The sequence below is a fragment of the Lissotriton helveticus genome, chromosome 2_1 (assembly GCF_964261635.1).
Source record: "Lissotriton helveticus chromosome 2_1, aLisHel1.1, whole genome shotgun sequence".
Classification (NCBI taxonomy): domain Eukaryota; kingdom Metazoa; phylum Chordata; class Amphibia; order Caudata; family Salamandridae; genus Lissotriton; species Lissotriton helveticus.
Window position 1 is genome coordinate 1,151,755,145 of NC_136059.1, and position 19,829 is coordinate 1,151,774,973.

A 19,829-nucleotide genomic window follows, 5' to 3' on the forward strand; every position below is an offset into this window, starting at 1 on the left:
AAGGTCGAGCAAAACGTTTTGTAAAAAAGGGGGGAAAGCCATCCAGACCCGGAGATTTAGCCAGCTTTAGGCAAGATATACAAGAGATGACCTCCTCAATTCTGATGGGGTGGTCCAGCTCCTCCCTCTGTTCAGGGGTCAGGGTGGATGTGTGCACTTCCTGTAAGTAAGCTGCTATCCCCTCTGGCTGAAGTGTGCAGTGTATAGGTCCTGATAATAGTCCCTAAATGTCTCTGCTATGTGGAGGGCTTCGATACATGTCTGGCCATCATCGTCACGGATCTCCTGGATCTGATATTCCTGCCATTGGATCCTCGGCCTATTGGCCAAGAGTCGCCCGGCCTTGTCTCGGCCTACGCAGTATTGGTGCTTTAAACGGAGTGCGGCATACTCTGCCCTGTCCTTATCAATGCCGGCCATTTGGGTCCTGGCGGCCTCCAGTTGCCTCCATACCCTGGGGGCCCCAGTCCACTTATGAATGCGCTCAAGTTCAGCCACTTGAAGGGAGAGGACTTCCCTCTTGGCTTTGCGTTCTTTATTTTCTGCCGATGATATGGCGATCAGTTCCCCTCTTACCATGACCTTTAATGCATCCCATATAATAGAGACAGGAGAATCAGAATTGTCATTGACGTCCAGATAGTCATTATTGACCTTGGTAATGTGATCTACATTTGTAGGGCGCTGCAGGAGGCTATCTCTCAGGCACCATGTTCTAGGGATGGAGACAGTGTGCGGGATCTCAATAGTGGCTACCACTGCCTCGCGATCTGGGGTTTGAGGTTCAATGGTGACTGTGTACGCCAGGAAGCAGTTCTCGTGTGTACAGGTGGTAGTCCAACCTAGTGTATGTTCTGTGCGCATATGAATAAAATGTGTAATCTTGGCTGTGTGCATGTGTGTTCCTCCACATGTCAATTAGGCACATCCCCTGTAGCCATTCTAGTCCCGTCTTTGACAAAGCGCCTACCTGAGCCTATCTCTGAGCAAATCTGTCCATGTTGTTGTCAAAAACTAGGTTTAGACCCCCCTCACCAGGACTGTGTTGTTTAGGGTGCTCAATGTATCCATCACCGCCTGTCTTAGAAACCTCTCCTGCCCCTTATTATAAGTATGTATGCCATTGCTACTGTAAGAGTTCTGGAGCCCATTTGAAATGAATATGCCAATAGCCTTCCCTTCAATTCGGCCTCTTTAGATAGTACTTTTCCCTTAAAGTATCGGGAGATCAGAATGGCCACCCCTGTTGTCTTATTCTGAAGTGATGAAAAGTATTGATGTGGGAAGTGCCTGGTGCGGAGTCTGTACTCGCCCTTTGGTAATAGATGTCTCTCCTGTAACAGGCAAATGTGGGCTCCAGAGTGTTTGAGGTATGATAGGAGAGACCTTCGTTTCAGGGGGTGGTTGAGGCCTTTAACGTTAAGTGTAAGGACCTTCAGTTGATCTGACATTGGGTAGTAAGAAAAAAAGCTGTGTAGAGGCCACCATGCACCCAATAGAAAGGCTTACGGGTGCGGAATTTAAGGTGCTGTGTGCACGGGCGGGATAAGGTCAAGGGCTTGCATCTGTGGCTCCCAGGTCCAAGGTCCAAACAAAAAGAAAAAAAATAAGGTATCTAAACCCATAACAAATAACGACAATATAAAATAAAAATGAACATTGAAAAACAACAGCTCCATTGCTGGAGAGTACATTTGGTTGCGAGTGGAGGTCGTGGGTGAGGCTTACCCTCCACCCCCAGACCAAGACCTTTGTGTCCAAGTAGTGCCATCAGGCAGAGATGGGGCAAGCACAGAAAAAGTGGTGCAAGGTGGAAGGACAACGAGGAAACCTCAGGTGCCCAGATGCGATCAGGGAGTGTCAGGTCTTGTGTTTCTCCCTTGCTATTGTTTCAAGGTCCAGAGGAAGTCCTCCCAGGGAGCCCCCAGCACTTCCCCGCCCGGCGCTGCTTCCTCCATTCGGCTCTCCTCCATCACCCCTCTCCGACTCATGCAAGTCTCTGTTTAAGCCTAGCTTGTGTTGCGCCTCTTCCAAGGGTCTGAGCTGATACAACCTCCCATCCCGGCGGAAGATCAGGCGAAAGGGGTATCCCCACGAGTAGCTCACCCCGACGCACAGAGGTGTGCAGTGATGAGGTGGAAGTCCTTCCACTTCTGAAGAGTAGATGCTGCCAAATCTTGGTACAGGACTGGGTGGTACCCCTGATATTGGAGGTGATCGTGACTTCTGGCTTTCTGGAGGATGTTTTCTTTCATTGGGAATTTGTGCATGCACGTAAGGATATCCGATGGCGGGGCTTTAGGCGAGCGTTTGGGGCCCACCTTGTGTGTTCTATCGAGCTTGATTACTGTCTCTGCGGAAGCCCCTTGAATGTGTCTGAATAAGCCCTGAATATAGGAGGTGATGTCAGATCCCTTACTTCCGGAAGGGACCCCGCGTATGTGGATGTTATTCCAGTGCAATCTGTTCCCCAGGTCTTCTGTATTGGCTTGCAGGTCCAGGTGTTGATCTCTAGGGCGGAGGTTTTCTTGTTGGAGTTATTTTATCTCTTCCTCCCTGCCTGTTTCCTGGTCTTCTAATGTGGAGACTCTTTCACCTAGCCTGTCTAGATCGTGCCAGTTTTCTTTTAATTCCTGTGTGATTTCCCTCCGAAAAGATTGTAGATCCTCTCATAGGGAGGCAAACAGCGACTCCAGATATGGATGTGTGGTCAGTTCATCTGGTGTCTCTAAGATGATGGACCCATCGGGCGCCACTGAGGGCATCTCTCCACCCGGGACCCTAGTCGTCTTAAGGAGCATATCCTTAAGGGTGCAGTCTTTCTTCCCATGAGCCGTAGTCATTTCAGTGCTGAAGAAGGTGTCTAATGGAAGGCTATTTTATGATATACTGAGTGTCTCTACCCAGGGTAGGTCTCGGCGTCCAGCCCACTCTTCGGAAGTTGTGATGCGGGCCTCCGCAGCAAGGGTCTTAGGGGCTCTGCTGGCTCCTCTGGGCTGGGGCGCCCACGCTATGCGGCTACGCTTTACAGTCCTCGCTGGGCCCACCATGCGCCCCGCCTTGAGGGCTTCGCCACTCCAATCACTGGTGTCTAGCAGGTATACAGGGGTCCTTCTGGATGCTCAAAAAAGGGGGGGCGCTCGCAGTTTCCGTCTCGCACGTAATATATGGCCCCCTGGGTTGGGAAACAAGTCCATAGAGGGTAGTGCTCTGCCACCGAGGTGATATGAATGAACTTTGCCCCACTACCAGTGGGCTAGCGCTGGGCCACTGGAGCACTGATACACCAACAGTCACTGGTCCTGTGGGAGACAGATCAGACCGCCCCTCTCTGAGACTCTCTTCCTCTTCGCTAGGGGCCCCACTGTCCCACTTGGATACTCTACTATGGCCTTGTGCGTCCTTCCCCAGCCATTGTCATTGCCTTCCAAGGGGCCTGTTCCAGGTCTTGTGAGCTCACCGCTGGGGGACCGATCAGCAGGCAGCGGTTCTGATTCCCCCAGGGGCCCACCCGCTACACTCCGTCTCCCTCTCACCTGGCATCGGGGATGAGGAGTCTATGCTGGCGACAGTCTCCCTCGCGTCACCGCTGCACTCTTCCTTCTAGCCCCAGCTCAGCAAGGGACAGGCCTCTCGGTCCGGCCGGTCCGGCCGGTCCGGCGGTCCGTCGGGGATCTGGAGTCTGAGCAATCCATGCCACTGAGGGGTATGTCGCGCCCTCGCCACCACTCTCCGGTGCTGCAGTGTGTCTCCTCCCGCCATCAACACCGTTGCCCTCCCAGGGCCAAGGCCAGCGGCTTCACATCACCGGGGCCCAGCACTTCAGTCGGCGACTCCAGCTCTCCGCAGGGGCTGTAATACTGTGGGGCCCTAGGCCCACATGGTAGAAGTGCGACACATGGACACCAGTGGTACGTGGGTTAGTGAGCCTCGAGCACGTGCGCTCGGCTCCTTTTATTGACTGATGTCACGTGATGTCGTGACATCAGTGGTGGGTGGGTGTTCAGTGTAGGCATACATGGTTAACCCTTAACAGTGTCAGATAGGACACTACATTCCTCCCAAACTTTAATAAAAATTAAGGAAAGGCAAAAAGTCCGAGCCTGTGGGAGGAAGTACATAAATATACAGTAATTACAAATTTACAGTGAGTCTCTTCAGCTGCTTGCTTGATGACGGTGATGGAAATTGCTGCTGAGACTTTATTTCTTCTTGGCTCGACGTCCTGGTTCCCGGTAGGCGTGTTCTTCTTTGCTTGCGCCGTGGACGTGTGGTGGTCAGTCCACGGAGATCTTGCTTTTGAGGATGACGTCAAACAGGATGACCAGAAGTTAGACTTGGATGGGGTTGTCTTCAGCTGGTCCGTCGGTTTCTTCACTGTAGGCAGCTTGGCTTCACTTTTCAAAGGGTGGAGTGTTCGAAGGACATTCTTCTCACTAGGACGCCCCTCTCGCGGGTGTTCTCCTGCCACGAGATATCACCGGAGGCCCTTTTACCAGGTTTCCACTGGCCCGGGTATTATTCCACAGCGTTGCTCCAACTCCACAGTCTGCATGTGAATGGAGGAGTCGATGGGGTACTACCTCACAAAGTCCGTAGCTCCACCTGAAGGGTAGTTGTTGACTCTTGCCTTTGCGCACAAGTTCCTCATCTTCCCGAGACATGCAGGTTAGACAGCGATGGACTCATCTCTCGTGTTGGGACCCTCTGCCACCGGTGTCCCTGAGGCCTTTGCCCCTTGGATCTCCACGGGCTGGTGTGGATCGGTCAGTTCTCCTTGTTCAGGACATCTGAGCTCCCTCAGCTTCCAGACTTCCGCTCGATCCCAAAGGTGGGTGTTGCCAATGGTCCGGCCTGTGCTCTCCTACCGTCCACGGGTCGTCGGGGTCTTGTGAATAGGTGCCTGTTCTGTTCTTGGTGCTATCAGTGTTCTCCAGGACGTGCGGGTCACTGTACACGATGTTGTAGTGTGTCACCTCTTCTTCTTATTGTAGGTGTGTGGACTTGTTACACCTCTCTTCACCTTTTCCAGAAGTTGTTGATGATGGCGTCGTGCCACATGACTTCTTACTTTAGTTCTCTTCTTCATGGCATCGTGCCACTCTTCTCCTTTTCACGACACAGTGCGGTCACCTTTCTTCCTTTGTCTTGCTGACCAGGCTTCTTCAAGCAGCGTGCACTCCGCCTGTTTCCTTCTGGTCTTGTCCTGTCTTTAGGACACTGTCTTCTCTCCACTCTTCAGTGACTGGACCGGTCATTACGATCTTCTCTCTTGTCTCCGATTACTTCTAGTTACTCTTGATGTTGCGTCCGTCTCTCCGGGTCTTCTGATCTCTCGGTTTACGGACGTCTTCTGGCAGGACATATTCATCCTGACTTGGCAGAATTTCTTCTTTTATTTCTAGCGATCATTTTGGGTGATCGGCTTGTGTTTGGGCGCCCCTCTGGCTTGTCGGACCATCCTTTTTCTTGGGCGATCTTCTTTGCTACCAGATGGGGTGGACAGCTTGCTCTTCGCGAGTCTTCTTGCTATCCGCGACCGTTGGGATCGCTATGGGTTCTGCTGCAGTGCTTTTGCGTCGGCGTAGTTTCTCCTGCGCTCTTCGTGTGCTCTGCTTTTCCGGAGGGTTGGCTTCACCTCTCCCTGGACCTTCTCCGGTGGATGCACTTCTCGTGCTCGCTTCCGGTGAGGCTCTTTAGCTTCTTGGGGCGTTCACCTTGCTTGGTTGTTTCGCCTCCTTTTGGCTGCGGGGTAACTTTGCGTTACTCTTCCGGTGCACGTCAGGGTGCAGTGTAGTGGCAAGTTCTTGCTTCACTTGGTACCGTCGTGATACATCTTCAGTGTAGCTTTGTTCCTTGCGGTTCATTAGATTCTTTGGCGTTGTCGCTCTTCCACTTGCGTGTCGCACTTTTCTTCTTCACACTTGGGTACTTGCCTCGCACGTCTTCTGGTGCTTTGGGTGTGGCTTCCTTACTGTTGGGCGCTGTCCTGTACTGTCCGCGTCCGGGGTACACTTGCGCTCTTTCATCGGTTGCCTTTGGATCTTGCTGCTTGCGGTAGATGTTTCCGACTTTCCCTCGACGTCCAGCGTGAGGTTGTCTTCTGCGATTGCGGTGATCACCTGTGGCCACAGGCGTCACTTCTGCCGCGGTGTTGGGTCTCCGTCTTGATCCGCGTCGCTACAGGCTTGCTTTCCTTGTAGGCTGTCCCTTGTGCTTACTTGTGCTTGTTTCCTTTATGGGTGCTTCTTGTGGTGCTATTCTTCCCAGTGTCCACTAGATGGCAGTGCAGTGTGTGGGTTTCCTTCTGCAGCAGTTTCCAGCTCTTGGTAACTTTCTTTTTTTTCATTGGGCAGTGGGGCACCAGCATTGCAGTCCCTGGAGCTAAGGGGGTGAAGGGAGATTCCCAGTCTCCTGCAGTGTCCAGGGCATAGTGGAGTTGCTGCGGGGTGCATTTTGACAGCTTGTATCACCAGTTCATTCCTGCCATGAGATGGGGCACATTTGCATTTGGCAGGCGGCAGCCAGTTCCCTTTTTGTTCAGCGGCGCCGGCCGCCTGCAGGCATTTCTGCACTTCTGCTGGAGGCCCGGGGGTGAAGGCATTCTTGGGCCTCGCCAGCAGCGGCGATTCTCCGCAGTTCCTTTGCTCTCCCTGCCCGCCAGCCTCACATAGTCCTAGCGCGGGCAGGGGAGCTGGGGGCCATGTCCGGTCGTGCGGGGCTGGTGTGCGGTAGTCTCCGCTGAATGTTCTCAGCACCGGCAGCTCTTCACACGCTGCCGGTCGCTCACCGCTTCACTCGGGCAGCATCCCTCATTGCAGCGGGTGGGCTCCGCTTAATCACTTTTTTAACTCTCCCCGCCCGCCGCAGCTCCTATGCTTACACGCTGCGCAGGCCGGGGGAGAGATGACGAGTCCGGCAGGCCGCGGGTGGGCTCCGCCGGCGCTGCTTCGTTTTACTGTCTTTTACCCTCGCCGCGGCCGCCTCTCATCACTCACGCGGCGCGGCATGGGACAGCAGACGCCGCAGGCAGGCCGCGGGTGGGCTCCGCTGGCACTGCTTTAATTAAGGTTTACTTGCGGCTCATTTATATGCCCAGCAGGGCGCTTTACCAAGCGGGTGGGCACCGCGTCAGTGTTCCACACGGGGGTCGCCTCTGGCAGGCCGCGGGTAGGCTCCGCTGGTCTTGCCTTCTTTAAAGGTTCGTTTTCGGCCGTCTCGCGCTCTGGGCATGCGGGTGAGCTCCGCTTTGCGCAATCGATGAGGGTGGTCGCTTCTGGCATACGCGACTCCTCCGGGCTATTCACATCTCCGCGGCTCACCTCCGGCCTACGGGCCTTGCAGTCGGGCTCCGGCCGCGGCGGGTGGGCTCCGCCCGGTCTCTCCTCATCGGGGCAGTCGTGGCCGATGCGGGTGGGCACCGCACGGTCCACTTGGCGCAGAGTTGCGGTCGGTGCAGGTGGGCTCTGGCCGGTCCGCTTTTCTAGGCCCGGGGCAAAAACACACGCTCCTCAGGCCTCTCGGCGGCCGGCGCCGCCTCACCAGGGGCTGCCCTTCACACGGGCAGCATTCTCCTCCCCTTTTGCAGTGGCTGCATCGCGTGGAGTTCGAAACACTCCCTCGTCGCCATTGTGGTAGTGTGGGGCCCTAGGCCCACATGGTAGAAGAACTGCGACACATGGACACCAGTGGTACGTGGGTTAGTGAGCCTCGAGCACGTGCGCTCGGCTCCTTTTATTGACTGATGTCACGTGATGTCGTGACATCAGTGGTGGGTGGGTGTTCAGTGTAGGCATACATGGTTAACCCTTAACAGTGTCAGATAGGACACTACAGGGGCCACGCTCCATGCCTCGTCTTCACTCTCCTGGCGCCGAAGTCAGTAGGCTCACGCTGACTGCGGCCAGGTCCGCGCAGGTGCCTACTTCTTTGATCCGGGCGTCGATCCGCACAGGCCCAGACCCATGCCAGCCGACTCAGTGGTAAAGCAAAAGCTCAGTCAGCCTTTGTTGCCGGAAGGGCACGCCGTAGCCTGTTTCTTCAGCCCGGACACCTGGGCCTCCGGCTCGGCACGCAGGCCACATCTCCGCTCATGCGTGGAAAGACAGATAAGGTACGGCAGCTCCGCTCACACAGCCCCCGGACCCCTCCAGTGCTTCATCAGGGCTGTGGGGGTTTATTGCAGTCTCCACCTCTGCATTTTATAATGATGAACTGCTAGGCCATGTGGTCGGGAGCGGAGAGACTCAAAAACATTTCTCAGCTGTCCGACATCTTGGCCATGCTCCCAGATGATGGATTTAGACCGAACTTCAATATGGCTGCCAACAGATGAGGCCTCCTAGCTTACATGGGGTACCCCTTACTGTAGTATTTAATGATAAACTATGCCCAAGTATCTTGCAAATGTGTATAATGTTGAAAAAAATGTATGGCCAAAACGGATAAAAACTTGCAAACAGTACACAGGAGTAAGTGGGTCTGAAACAGAATAGATCACTGGAAAATATCTGTTTAGTTTCAAGGGAAGAAATACTTTTGGAAAACATGGGAGAAATGTGGTAGTGGTAGAGGGTGCCATAATACTGCATGAGGAAGGAATTACAGAAGACTGTCATTTTATGGAAGAGATAGAAACATTAAAGGAATTAATTAATAACCTGTTCCAGTTGATGTGAGATAAAACCTAGCAATATGGCACACGATTGGGCAACCACGATGGCTCATGATTTAGGAAGGTTTAAGCATTTGTGATGTGTGTGTGTGTGTGTGTGACGCAGCAGGTGGGGTTAAAACGATGTTGATGAAATTGGTGCCTTGCAGCCAGTGTTGGGATAACACCATGTGTGTTTTTTGTCTTTGCGCAGGGAAAGCTGAAATACCATGAACACATCACTAAAGGCTTTGAAAACATGCCTGCGGCCTTCATGGGAATGCTAAAAGGAGAAAATACAGGAAAGGCAATCATAACAGCATAAAAGAGACAGCGCACCAGGGTCGTTTTAGTACGCAGGCTGAAGCAAATAATGGATCTTTCTCACTGTGTAACACAAACGTTTTAATTGAAATTAATGTTATTAATTCCAAAGGTGCCGGAAGATATTCTAATGGTGATACACAATTCTCTTCATCACAAAAAACGTAGCATAATAATCCTCCAATCTGAACTCTTTATTAAAATATGAACTCCTGTCCTGTCATACTTGAACAAAGACAACAGAAGCAGGACATGATGCCCGCAAACCCTGTGGCCACCCTGGGACTGATTGAACCTTCTTGACTGATTGAACCTTCTTTGATCCCTCGATCTGGATCCGCTGGAGTCCTGGACACCTGATGAATAATGAACATCCCGGCTGACCATTTCAATGGACCGTGTGGGGCTGGGATTGAATGATGGGGGTTGATTATTGCTGGCTGCGTCCACCATTGTTGCTTTTATTAACTTCTTGTATTGCAAAATAAATTCAATAAAAATGATTGAAAAGTAAATATTCCTCCGACTGTCTGCAATGAAGTAAACTGATAGACTAGCAATGCTGTAATAAAGATGAGGCCGCAGATGGTGCTCTTTGGCTCTTAAGAGTACTTTTGCACTACTGGTCTATGACCGGTTTTAAAGCTTTTCCTCTGTTCTTCCCAATTAAACAATAACATGATGGACGCTGGAAAACTCTGGGCTCTTTATCTGTACTTAATTTTACTGATTTGCCTTAATTTTCCATGTTCACTCTACTTAAAAGCCACCTCCAGGACACCTGAGGGAAGGGTCATGTGCACATCAAAGAAACAAATGATGGACTTAAACCTAATGTGTTGTGGCTACTATGTAACATACTTAGCCGTTCCCATCCTATATGGAAGACTATTCCATCAGAGGGGCCCGGAGGCAGCCCACTCAGCACTGTGAGTAGCCCCAAGGAATGTTTGTGTGATGAAGACATCTTTACTTAGCAAGCCTTTGGAGTAGTAACACAGAGTACATGACCTACCCTCTGGGTACTGCAGGCTAATCTTGTTGGTTATTGAGGTTGATGGCCCAAGGAGATACCCATGATTGGTTTATAAAGAGCCACTTGAAGGGGGGGTAAGCAACACCTACACCCAGTGGTTCTGGAACAATTTTCTGAGTGGGGGGTGCTGCTATCAATATTACATCGCTGAAGCAGTCATGGAAATTATGAGAAATTCAACACAAAGAACATCTGCAACAAATGAGCCACGTCCATTCATCAGGAGAGTGGTACGAGTGCAGAATGTAGCGTGTAGTGCATTTTGGAGCATACTGTGACAAATATATTACTAAAGCATGGTGAGGTAGTGCACTGTCATTTACAGACAGCACGTTTTCCATTGAAATATACTCTAAATTACATAGACATACAGTTTTACTGATAAAACTAAATTGTGCAGAAATGATAATATGTGGAAATCGTGTTTCTGCGAATATTTATCATTTGCGCACAACCAAGAAAAGCGTATTGATTTGCTGTAATCCGATTAAAGTCTTTGTTTCCATCACAATTCAGAATTACAAAATAAAGTGCCTCGTGAGCTTTCCTAATCGCTGATATATTTTTTAATACTTCTACAGTTCAGCTACAGGTATTTAAATGTTGTGTGTTAGATTGCATTTTACATCCTACATCTTTTTCCCACTCCCTGTACCCCAGCAAGTTTCTCCCATGGTTCACTTGACAAAATCCTCTCTCTTTTCAACCAGGGAAAGGAAAGTAAACACCAATCTCTATTTTGAAATAATAAGCAGCAATCTGTCAAATTTGATTAGCCTTACAGGTCACCATGCTAGCTTCACCTGTGACAGTTCTCCTGTACAGCTTGCCGACAGTCCCATAGCTGCCAAGGTTTCAGATTGCTTATGTGTGACATTTTCATAATTCCAGTGTAATTATGAGGGACATTCAACAACTATTTTGTTTTCTTTTTCGAAGTTTTCTATAGCGCAAACTTGACCCAAAGGTATCAGAGAGGTTTACATTAGAACCAGTTGTATTACATTCATTTTTGTTAGGCACAGGGAGATTAAGTGATTTGCCCAGAATCACAGGATGTTGAGCGTCATTGCAGAGACTCGAAAGCAGTTCCCCAGGCTACATCCTCTCCAATTACAATGAGTGACACTTTCTTGCTTCCAGAAATCAAGCAATGAGGACGAGGGAAACATAAAAATATCAGAAATTACACCCATATAAACTATGAGAAACTCTAAGAAGATCTTATAACTGTTTCAAATAAGCAGAAATGGAAAGGCATTAACAGACAATACACAGAGTGTCTGTCCAGGCTCTCCACGTGGGACCTGACTGTAACCAAACTGAAACAGGGTGCGAGAGAAGCCCCAGCATGCTGATGTCAGCTGCCTCAGCCTGCTAATAACTTATGATAATTGCGAGTCATGACAGAATGACAGACTGACTCGGTCTCATGTACTCGGAGCGTGGCTGCAGCACCGGGAAAGCCTCAGGAGACAGAGAGACTGCATATTCACAAAAAGTAAATTAAATTATGGATTTATTATCGGTTGACTCCGGAGCTTGGATTTTTCACAGTCCCTGTGACTTCAGTGATGTAACATTGATGGCAGCACCGGGCTACTCTAAAAATGATTCCAATCCCAGAGTATGCATTTGTGCAGCATTTGGGGCCTACAAGCTGTCTAGCACTGGTGTGAAAATGAACCTCCCTTTCAAAGGGTTCTCGAGTTTCCCAGGACCATGCGTACCACTGCCAAGAGCTTCCAATCCAGGTATTTTCATTTAGTGTTATGGGATGACAAGGACTACATGTACCAGGATGCATAGAACCCAAGGGCTGGATACACTACTCATACATGGACCTGAGAAACAAAGTTTTGGTTACAGGGAGGCACAAGGTTTATGAGATAGAGGGGATATAAGAGGTGAAGTGGGTGGTAACGCGTAGGGCGGATAAGAGGCACAGGTATGGGGGACACAGAATGGGTGTTCTCACCAAAGAGCATCCAGCTGCTGTCCAACAGGCATTCCATTATGCAGCAGAACCATTCCAGCACCCAGGCAGGAAGGTCCAAAAGCAGCTGGGTTGCGGGTCTTTGAACTCCCACGACAGGAGCTGCCATCTTCTCTACTACAGGCACAGTGCCTCCCACTGCCCTTGCATGTGCTCCTCGGCTCTGGTCTCACTCCCCGGATCCTTGGGGCTGTAGCGTGTGAGGCACATGGTAACCTGTGGTCTTCCACGGTTGTTAAGGAGGAGAGAGAGCAGAATGCAGGCAATGCAGAATGTGTCGGTTGTGGGTCGAAAATGTTTGAACTCAGCGCAGGGGGTGTCTACCAAGACAGGAACTGTTACCCAGATAACGAATATCTGTACGGCGCGCAGCACAATGCGTTGATAGCAGGGATGGGAGCTGGCTGCACCTTTTGAAAGATAACTTAAACTGTGAACTGCTCACGTGCCGTGGGTGGCCCACCTATAGGCAGGGCTCGAGTTGGGGTACCACGCGGGTGGACGGCATCTCCCCACATATTTTACCAGGGGGACGCCATCCCCCCTGCCAAACAGCTGGACCTCACTCTTTGGCCTCTCTGCGGTTAGCACTGATAACACATTTCCGTTTCCCTGTCTTGGGAGAAGCCCCGCTCGCGTGGACGCCTCAGCTGGCTGTGATGTATGTGCTGTTGTGTATGGAACAGGCCCCTGTTTGGTCTGTCAGAGGCGGTGGTCCTGCTTCTTGCCTGCGAAAACGCGGCGGCCCTGTTATAATCAACCTCAGCCGGAGTGCGCCGGCCAGATGTGAACGCCGAAGCCACAGAGGTATTAGCTAAAAATTAGGCAGCGCTTTACATGCCAGTCTTCCGGATTTCATTTAAAAGCCACGGCAGCTCGAGCCAGTCATACTTTGCCGTGAAGGTAGAGCCCGAGAAGTGACAGTAAGTTCTGTTGGATTTATTTCTGCGTTAAAGCGTGCAGTTCCAGCTGAACCGGGACACGGGAACCTTGCATTTGTCACATGGGCACGCTCGCCTCGTCCCTGTCCCCATTATGCGGCATCTAAGGGGTGAGCCCAATGTTGAAAGCAACCTTTTGTGACGTCACTTCCTGTCGTGACGTCACGTCCGGTGACGGCGTCCTCCCACTTTTTTTTCTAGGACTTGAGCCCTGCCCATAGGTGTCTCTATGTGACACGAGTGACTGTCCTCGTTGAATCAGCAGTAACCATTGGGCAAAATCAGACTGACTCTCATGACGTAAGGGCTGAATGCTACGGTGTCGGTGAATGGGTAACATTGTAGCCAGAGCGTGCTCAGCTGAGCCAGCCCCGGAGCCTGCCTCAAACAGAGGGGATAGGTGCGGTGCTACTAGCTTGCTCAGACACACAGTGATGCTAATTAGAGCAATCCCCTTGACAGCTAAGGAGGCACTATATATAAGTGACTTTGCATTTCAGTGTAGGGATGCAGACCACCACACTGAAATGCGTTGGTTTAACGCCTGAGGCATGGTACTACGTAGGGGTGCAGTCCGCTACCCTCTGCTATCTTAGGTTTGTAGCTCCTCTGCTTGCTTTGTGACTTCTTTTCTGCTTTCTTACTGCTAGTTTTTCTGCTGTTTTCTGCCCTCTATTTTTGCCTCTCTGCTAGTTCTGCCCATTATTTTGCCTCTTTCTGCTCATCTTTAGCCTATATTTTGCCTTTTTCTGCTTGTTTCTGACCTTTATTTATCATCTTTCTGCTTGTTCCTTCCCTCTTCCCACAGTTTCCCTCTTCCCGCCACCCAGGACCTACTTAATGATCGGAAATCAGACTGAACCCAATACATTAGAACTAACACAGTTTTCAAGTCTCCAATAATAATACTTTATTTTGGTTGAATGACTATAAAAGTGCAAAGTACACATAAATACATGTTTAAAATTATGGATTTTGCAATACACAAATGTAATATCACATATATAAGCATCAATGTCCTATATATGCTGGCTTCCTCTGAATCAAAAAACATTAACAACATAAACTTAGTACTGAAGTGGATTAAAAGGGTCCACCATATTGTTGAAATATTTAGGGTGATATAGCCACCATACCAATCAGAGGTTTTCAGGATCCTATGTCTCATGTCAGTGTAACATGTCTGCAATCAATTAAGTACGATCAGATAAAACAATCAAAGCATCAATTTCATAACAAATGTCTAATATAGAAACAGATTTCCCATTATGGTATGCACTATTGTTAGATGCTCTAAAATTACTGGACCAAATATATCCTAATTGCCTGTTACATCCTACTGCCATGAAAGTACACAGTAAAATTACAGTAAGACATTTCATCTTATGAATACACATACAATGATTAAAACCAAGGAGTTAAAATATTGAAAATTATTTTAGTATTGTTATTATAAATCTTTATTCGTTTTATGCATGAAAAACCATAAATGTGCACAATAAAACAATGCAGTTAATATATTGCAATTTAAAATTGAACAATTAAAAACAGAATACCATATCTCTATACTCTTATCCGCAGGGGGCCCCCAGATTGAAGACCGCATGCCTTTCTGCCGCCACGGAAATGCATTCCAAAATGCCCATCATAATATGGCTGGCGGTGTCTATTAGACACCGCCACCATATTAAAGCTTTTCCGCCCTGACCGCAAGGTGACCGGGGCGGAAAAGCGGCGGACGGTCTTTCCGTCCGCCTAGGTCCCCCCCGCCATACTAATATGACGGGGGGAAACAAGTGTGAATGTCGGGCGGATTGCCCCCGCCAGCCTGGCGGTGGCAATCCGCCCGACATCGTAATGGGCCCCCAAGTGTTGAAAACTCTATATATAGAAATGAATAATATACTTAAATTATTACTAAATAATAATTCCTACAGGCAATAGCAGCATTACATGTTTTAAATAAAGTATATAGTTCAGCGTGATCGGACTGCAGCACAGAGAAAGTGAGTTACCACAACACGTTTAATCATCTGAGAGGTGTTGTAATTCAAGACGAGCTTTAGTCCTATGCCTCAGGTTTCTCACTCTCATTGGGGAGTTTTGTATATATGGCGAACTAGACCCGAAGGTATCAGAGAGCTATACATGAGCACCAGTTACATTACAGATGGACAGATTGTTTTTTTTTTGTTAGGGCCAGGTTAAGTGATTTGCCCAGAATCACAGAATGTTGAGCGTCCCTGCCAAGACTCAAACCCGATTCCCCAGCTCTGAGGTGACCGCCCTACCCGTTAAGCCACATTGTCTCCCCATTAATGGAGCCAAGTAGCTTTTTGTGTATAACACGTAAAATATACAGAAAAAGAGGAAGTGAGTAACACCATTACAACACGGTCATGCAATTACATCTAAGTTGGTCTGATAACCTTTTGGAAAGCAAAGTAGGTATTTTACTGTGTCTTCCCTGAATCTAAATAATAGAAATTGCTCCCAGGTCCTCCTTGGTTTCGATGTGTAGCTACCTGTTGTAACCTCCGTATTCATGGACAGATATTTTCCAATCATTGCTTTCCTAGACTCCCCCAAAGCCCTCTTATCACGCGATTGTGCTAATAACATTGATTAAACTTGTCTGTTATTAATGGATACATGTGTGGTGGTATCAGAAAAAGCATATGATAGACCAGCCTCATCAAAAGAGCTTTTCACGTAAGCCAACCATGGGAGTGACATACCTTTGTCACAATTCAAGCAGTCACTAATTACAGCCCTTGATAGTGGGGCGTCCTCATGTTAAAAATATATAATACTTCATCCATTAGTTCCCTCAGGCCTGCCAAGTATCATGCATCAGGCATGACACTAGCGCATTTCATTGTGGTTATCCGCATTACCGCACTTAAATACATTGTCACGCATATGCATGGGGTGAGGCAAGCTGATATATTTATTTCAGTTTAATAATCTATCCAGCTTAATCAGTCTCCCAGCTACTGCAGGCAAGGAGAGGCAGCATGAAACTAGGACGGCTTCCTGTCACAAGTGGAGTTTGCCAGGTGAGTGAGGCAACAAAATAACAGGGAAAGTTGTGTCAGAGCCAAGCCTGGTGCCAGTTCTAACTCTAAGGGCCTCATTTATGAGAATTGACGCATCGCTGCGTGAAAGCAGCGATGCGTCACTTCTCAGTGCGCACTCCTTGCGACATACCTGATGCGTCATATTTAATGTATGATGCATCATGTCGCAAGGAGTTACAGATACGTCAGTATTTCTGACGTATCTGTATGGCGCAAAAGTGACACATTGCCGGAGTGTGTCACAAAAGTGACGCAACTCCAGCAATGCGTCCTTTCACATGGGGCAAGCCCCATGTGAAAGTGCCTGCGTCAGTCTTACGCCTGCTGTGAGGCAGGCGCAAGATTTTGACGCAACAGCATCCTAGAAGTGACGCAGTGACATCTCATAGATTTCACTGCGTCACTTCTACGAGGCTTTTTGCGAAGGAACGCCCACCCTGCATACATTATACCTGACGCAGGTATAATGTAGCGCAGGAGTTTGTAAATAGTGCGCAACAGTAGGCATGTTTTATGCTGCTGATGCGTCACAAAAAGTGACGCATCAGAAGCGCAAAACTGACGCAAGGCCTCATAAATGAGGCCCTAAGAGCCTGTGCAGGAGCAGAGCATTTCAAATATTGGCCACGTACATAATGCAGCAGTGTGCTATTCACAAACCATGGGACTGACCGCAAAGGACTGTTTTTCAATAAGTGCAAGCATGCATAACTGTGAAACTCATAAACAATTGCATATCATTGTGAAAAAACGTGTAAATAATGAAAATGTGAATGAAAGTAAGGAAGGGACGTGAAAGAAAGGCAGAAAAACGATCGGAAGGCAGAAGAGGAGTTATAGAAGGAAGAGAAAGATTAAAACAAAATGGAAGAAAGAATTAGGGATGGAAGATATACGGAGGGAGCCTAAAAGAAATAAATAGTTCAAACACAGAAGGAAAAAAAGGTTAATGTTGTTAAAGCAACGCGTTGTTTTTGAAAGTTTATATAAGTGTAATGTGCGACTTTTAAGTATTGAACAAAATGCTATCATTGAGAGTCTAGTAAAAAGACTGGAGTTGTGCACTATCAAAGAGTTTACAGATCTCAATAATGGCACCGGCGGCTGCGAGCACACACGCATAAATGGGTGAAAACGTTCATCTCACCACACACAGATTCAGCAGTGCAAGCTGTCATCTTAGTTTGACTCTGTGTGTGTGATGTTATTTATTTGGTGGTGTACAGTTGTGTTTGTTAGAGTAATCATGTGTCAAGACAAGTGTTTGGTGGAGTGTGATAGTGAGTGTTTGTTGTAGTTGCCAAGTGTGGTGGTGATACATCTCTTACCTTCTTGGCTAATCCTCTCTTTAAACTCAGGAGCTAAAGAAGTGATGCTCCCTCGGATGTGTGACACGTTTCTCAGTGGTACTTACTTTCCTATTTTCCATAGGTTTACATCAGCTGACATACAGGCAGATTTATCAACGAAAAATCGGCTCGCAAAGGGCCAGATTCTCAGAATTCTTCATCATCCCAAATGCAAAAATCGCAAATTGCGAAATCGCTAAATTGCGAGGAATTGAATTTAAGGAATCTCTATTTCTGAATTGCGAATTCGCTATTTTTGGCCGCTATTTACCGCGAAGTCTGACTTCGTTGTAAATAGCGAAAACTTAGAAAAATGTACTCTAGTGCATTTTTCTAAGTTGGATGTTACACAAACACATGTCCTTTGGACATGTGTGTGCGCAACATCAGTCTACAGTTACATTTCAGGGGTGCTACAGGTTGTCCTTTGGACACCCCTGGCACCCTTGAAATCGCATCCTTATTTGCGATTAGCAAATTGCTAATCGCAAATAAGGAATGACTCTCCATTCATTCCTATGGGCCCAAAGGCCCATAGGAATAAATGGGGAGTCATTCCTTATTTGCGATAAGCAATTTGCTTATCGCAAATAAGGAAGCAGTAGAAATCGCAAATAAAATTGCGATTTCTACATGAACCCCGTTTTGCAAGTCCTTAATAGCGATTCCTTAATAATCGCTATTAAGGACTGGCAAAACGGGACAATGATGAATCTGGGGGATAGTATTTAAGAATTGGAATGTGAAACAATAGGACCTAGCCATCAGTTGCAGTACACTATATAAGCATTATATCTCCTCAGACTCCCAGCCATGCTTAATTTGAGCTTGTGGTTGCAGATGGGGCCCACCAACACTAATTTGTGGAGGCCAGCACTTATTTTTCTTCATCAGTACTTTGACCTAGAGTAAGAGAGAGAAAAACATACAAGAGGAAAGAAGGAGGATGATATTTTATATATTTCTCTTGTCTTCTTTGTTTGGTTTTGCTCACGAGAAAGTGTCACTCATAGTCGTTGAATGTCACTCATAATTACACTGAAATTATGAAAATATCACACATAAGCAATCTGAAACCTTGGCAGCTATGTCTCAATAATTTTTTGGCTTTTATCTTTGAGCAAATACATACGACTAGAGAAAATATAAACATGACTGGGACAATTGAATAAAAAAATGAATGAATAAACCCATCTAGTAGTATGTTAAAAGAAGCCTATACACTACGGGCTAGGAACATTCTATCTTGTGTACACTGCAGTCTGATTCTCCACATTGCCAATTGAATACAGGATACTGCATAGACAGTTAAGTAATTACATCGTACTTAAATATTTCGAGTGCAATAATATGAGCTGTGGTGCCCATGCCCTAGCAAATTGGGACAAACTACTTTTTCCTGGATAATGTAGAGGGGGGTATTGATCAAATGCTCTATAGTTTCTCTTTCTGATCCACAAGTGAGGCAAAAGCATCCCTTTATGCCAGTTTTTTTAAGGGCTCGATAGCATCTAAAAATTCTTCAAGGCTATTGGATACTTTAACTTGAAGAAATTGTTCCCTCATAGTGCCTATATTGGAATCTGACAATATCTGACCCAATTTTAAACTGATAATTGAGTTTGATCATGGATTTGCTGTTGGCTGGCTGGTTCTTGCATGCTTCCCATAGATCACTACACCCAATTGTGATTCTCCTATTAACATGACCAGAGAATCTGGATTTCATTAAAGACACGGGGGCTAACATTATGCATTAATCCTTTAATGCCAACTCACAACAGCCGCTTACATCACAAAGGAATAACAAAGAACTAGATGACATCACGCCATCAATATAAGCCATGAGCAGGAGTAGAGCTGCCTCTTTTAAATGCGAACGAACGATGAGAAGTCCAATCAAGCTGCAACTTGGTACGAGGATGGTGAAGAGGTTGAAATCCATGGAAGGAAGTGAAGTAAAAACCGTAGAGATCCATTAATTCGAATTATCTGAAAACAAAATGAAGAACAGCAAAATTTGAACCGTTGACAAACGGAGAGGATTCAGAAAGTTGGCAATAACATTCGATGTAAGAAAACTTTGAATTTGAAAATTGGATACACATCAAAAACTTTAAATGTTATTAATGTCTAATTGAACAAAATATCCAAAATATCCTCCATCCAAGGGAGGGAAGGGGGGGGGGGGGAGGATAATGTTAGCCTCCGTGTCTTTAATGAAATCCAGATTCTCTGGTTATGTTAATAGGAGAATCGCAATTTCATTACAAGACAAGGAGGCTACATTATGCATGTTGGTAGCCCTGAATAACAGCATCAGAAACATGTTCAATAGGTTTGCAGTAATGATGCACAAAGGTAGAAGCATTAGACCAGTCTGCACACTTAAGGATAACATCCAACTTACCACCAGACCAAAAAGATTTGCTGGACATAGCACTTCTTAG

At 47.5% G+C, this 19,829-nt stretch overlaps 2 protein-coding genes across 3 annotated transcripts in view; both read left to right on the plus strand.

Annotated features, from left to right (window-relative positions):
* The window catches only part of LOC144818510 (prostaglandin reductase 1-like), a 413,003-nt gene extending 403,511 nt beyond the window's left edge, over positions 1–9,492 (plus strand). For both annotated transcript variants that reach the window (XM_078675996.1, XM_078675997.1), the window contains one exon: positions 8,868–9,492. In XM_078675996.1, the coding sequence (XP_078532122.1) occupies positions 8,868–8,978 (111 nt within the window). In that variant the 3' untranslated portion in view covers positions 8,979–9,492. The remainder of the gene's footprint in view (positions 1–8,867) is intronic.
* The window catches only part of LOC144818511 (prostaglandin reductase 1-like), a 1,303,604-nt gene that overhangs the window by 403,471 nt on the left and 880,304 nt on the right, over positions 1–19,829 (plus strand). The gene's annotated exons all lie outside the window — the stretch shown is intronic.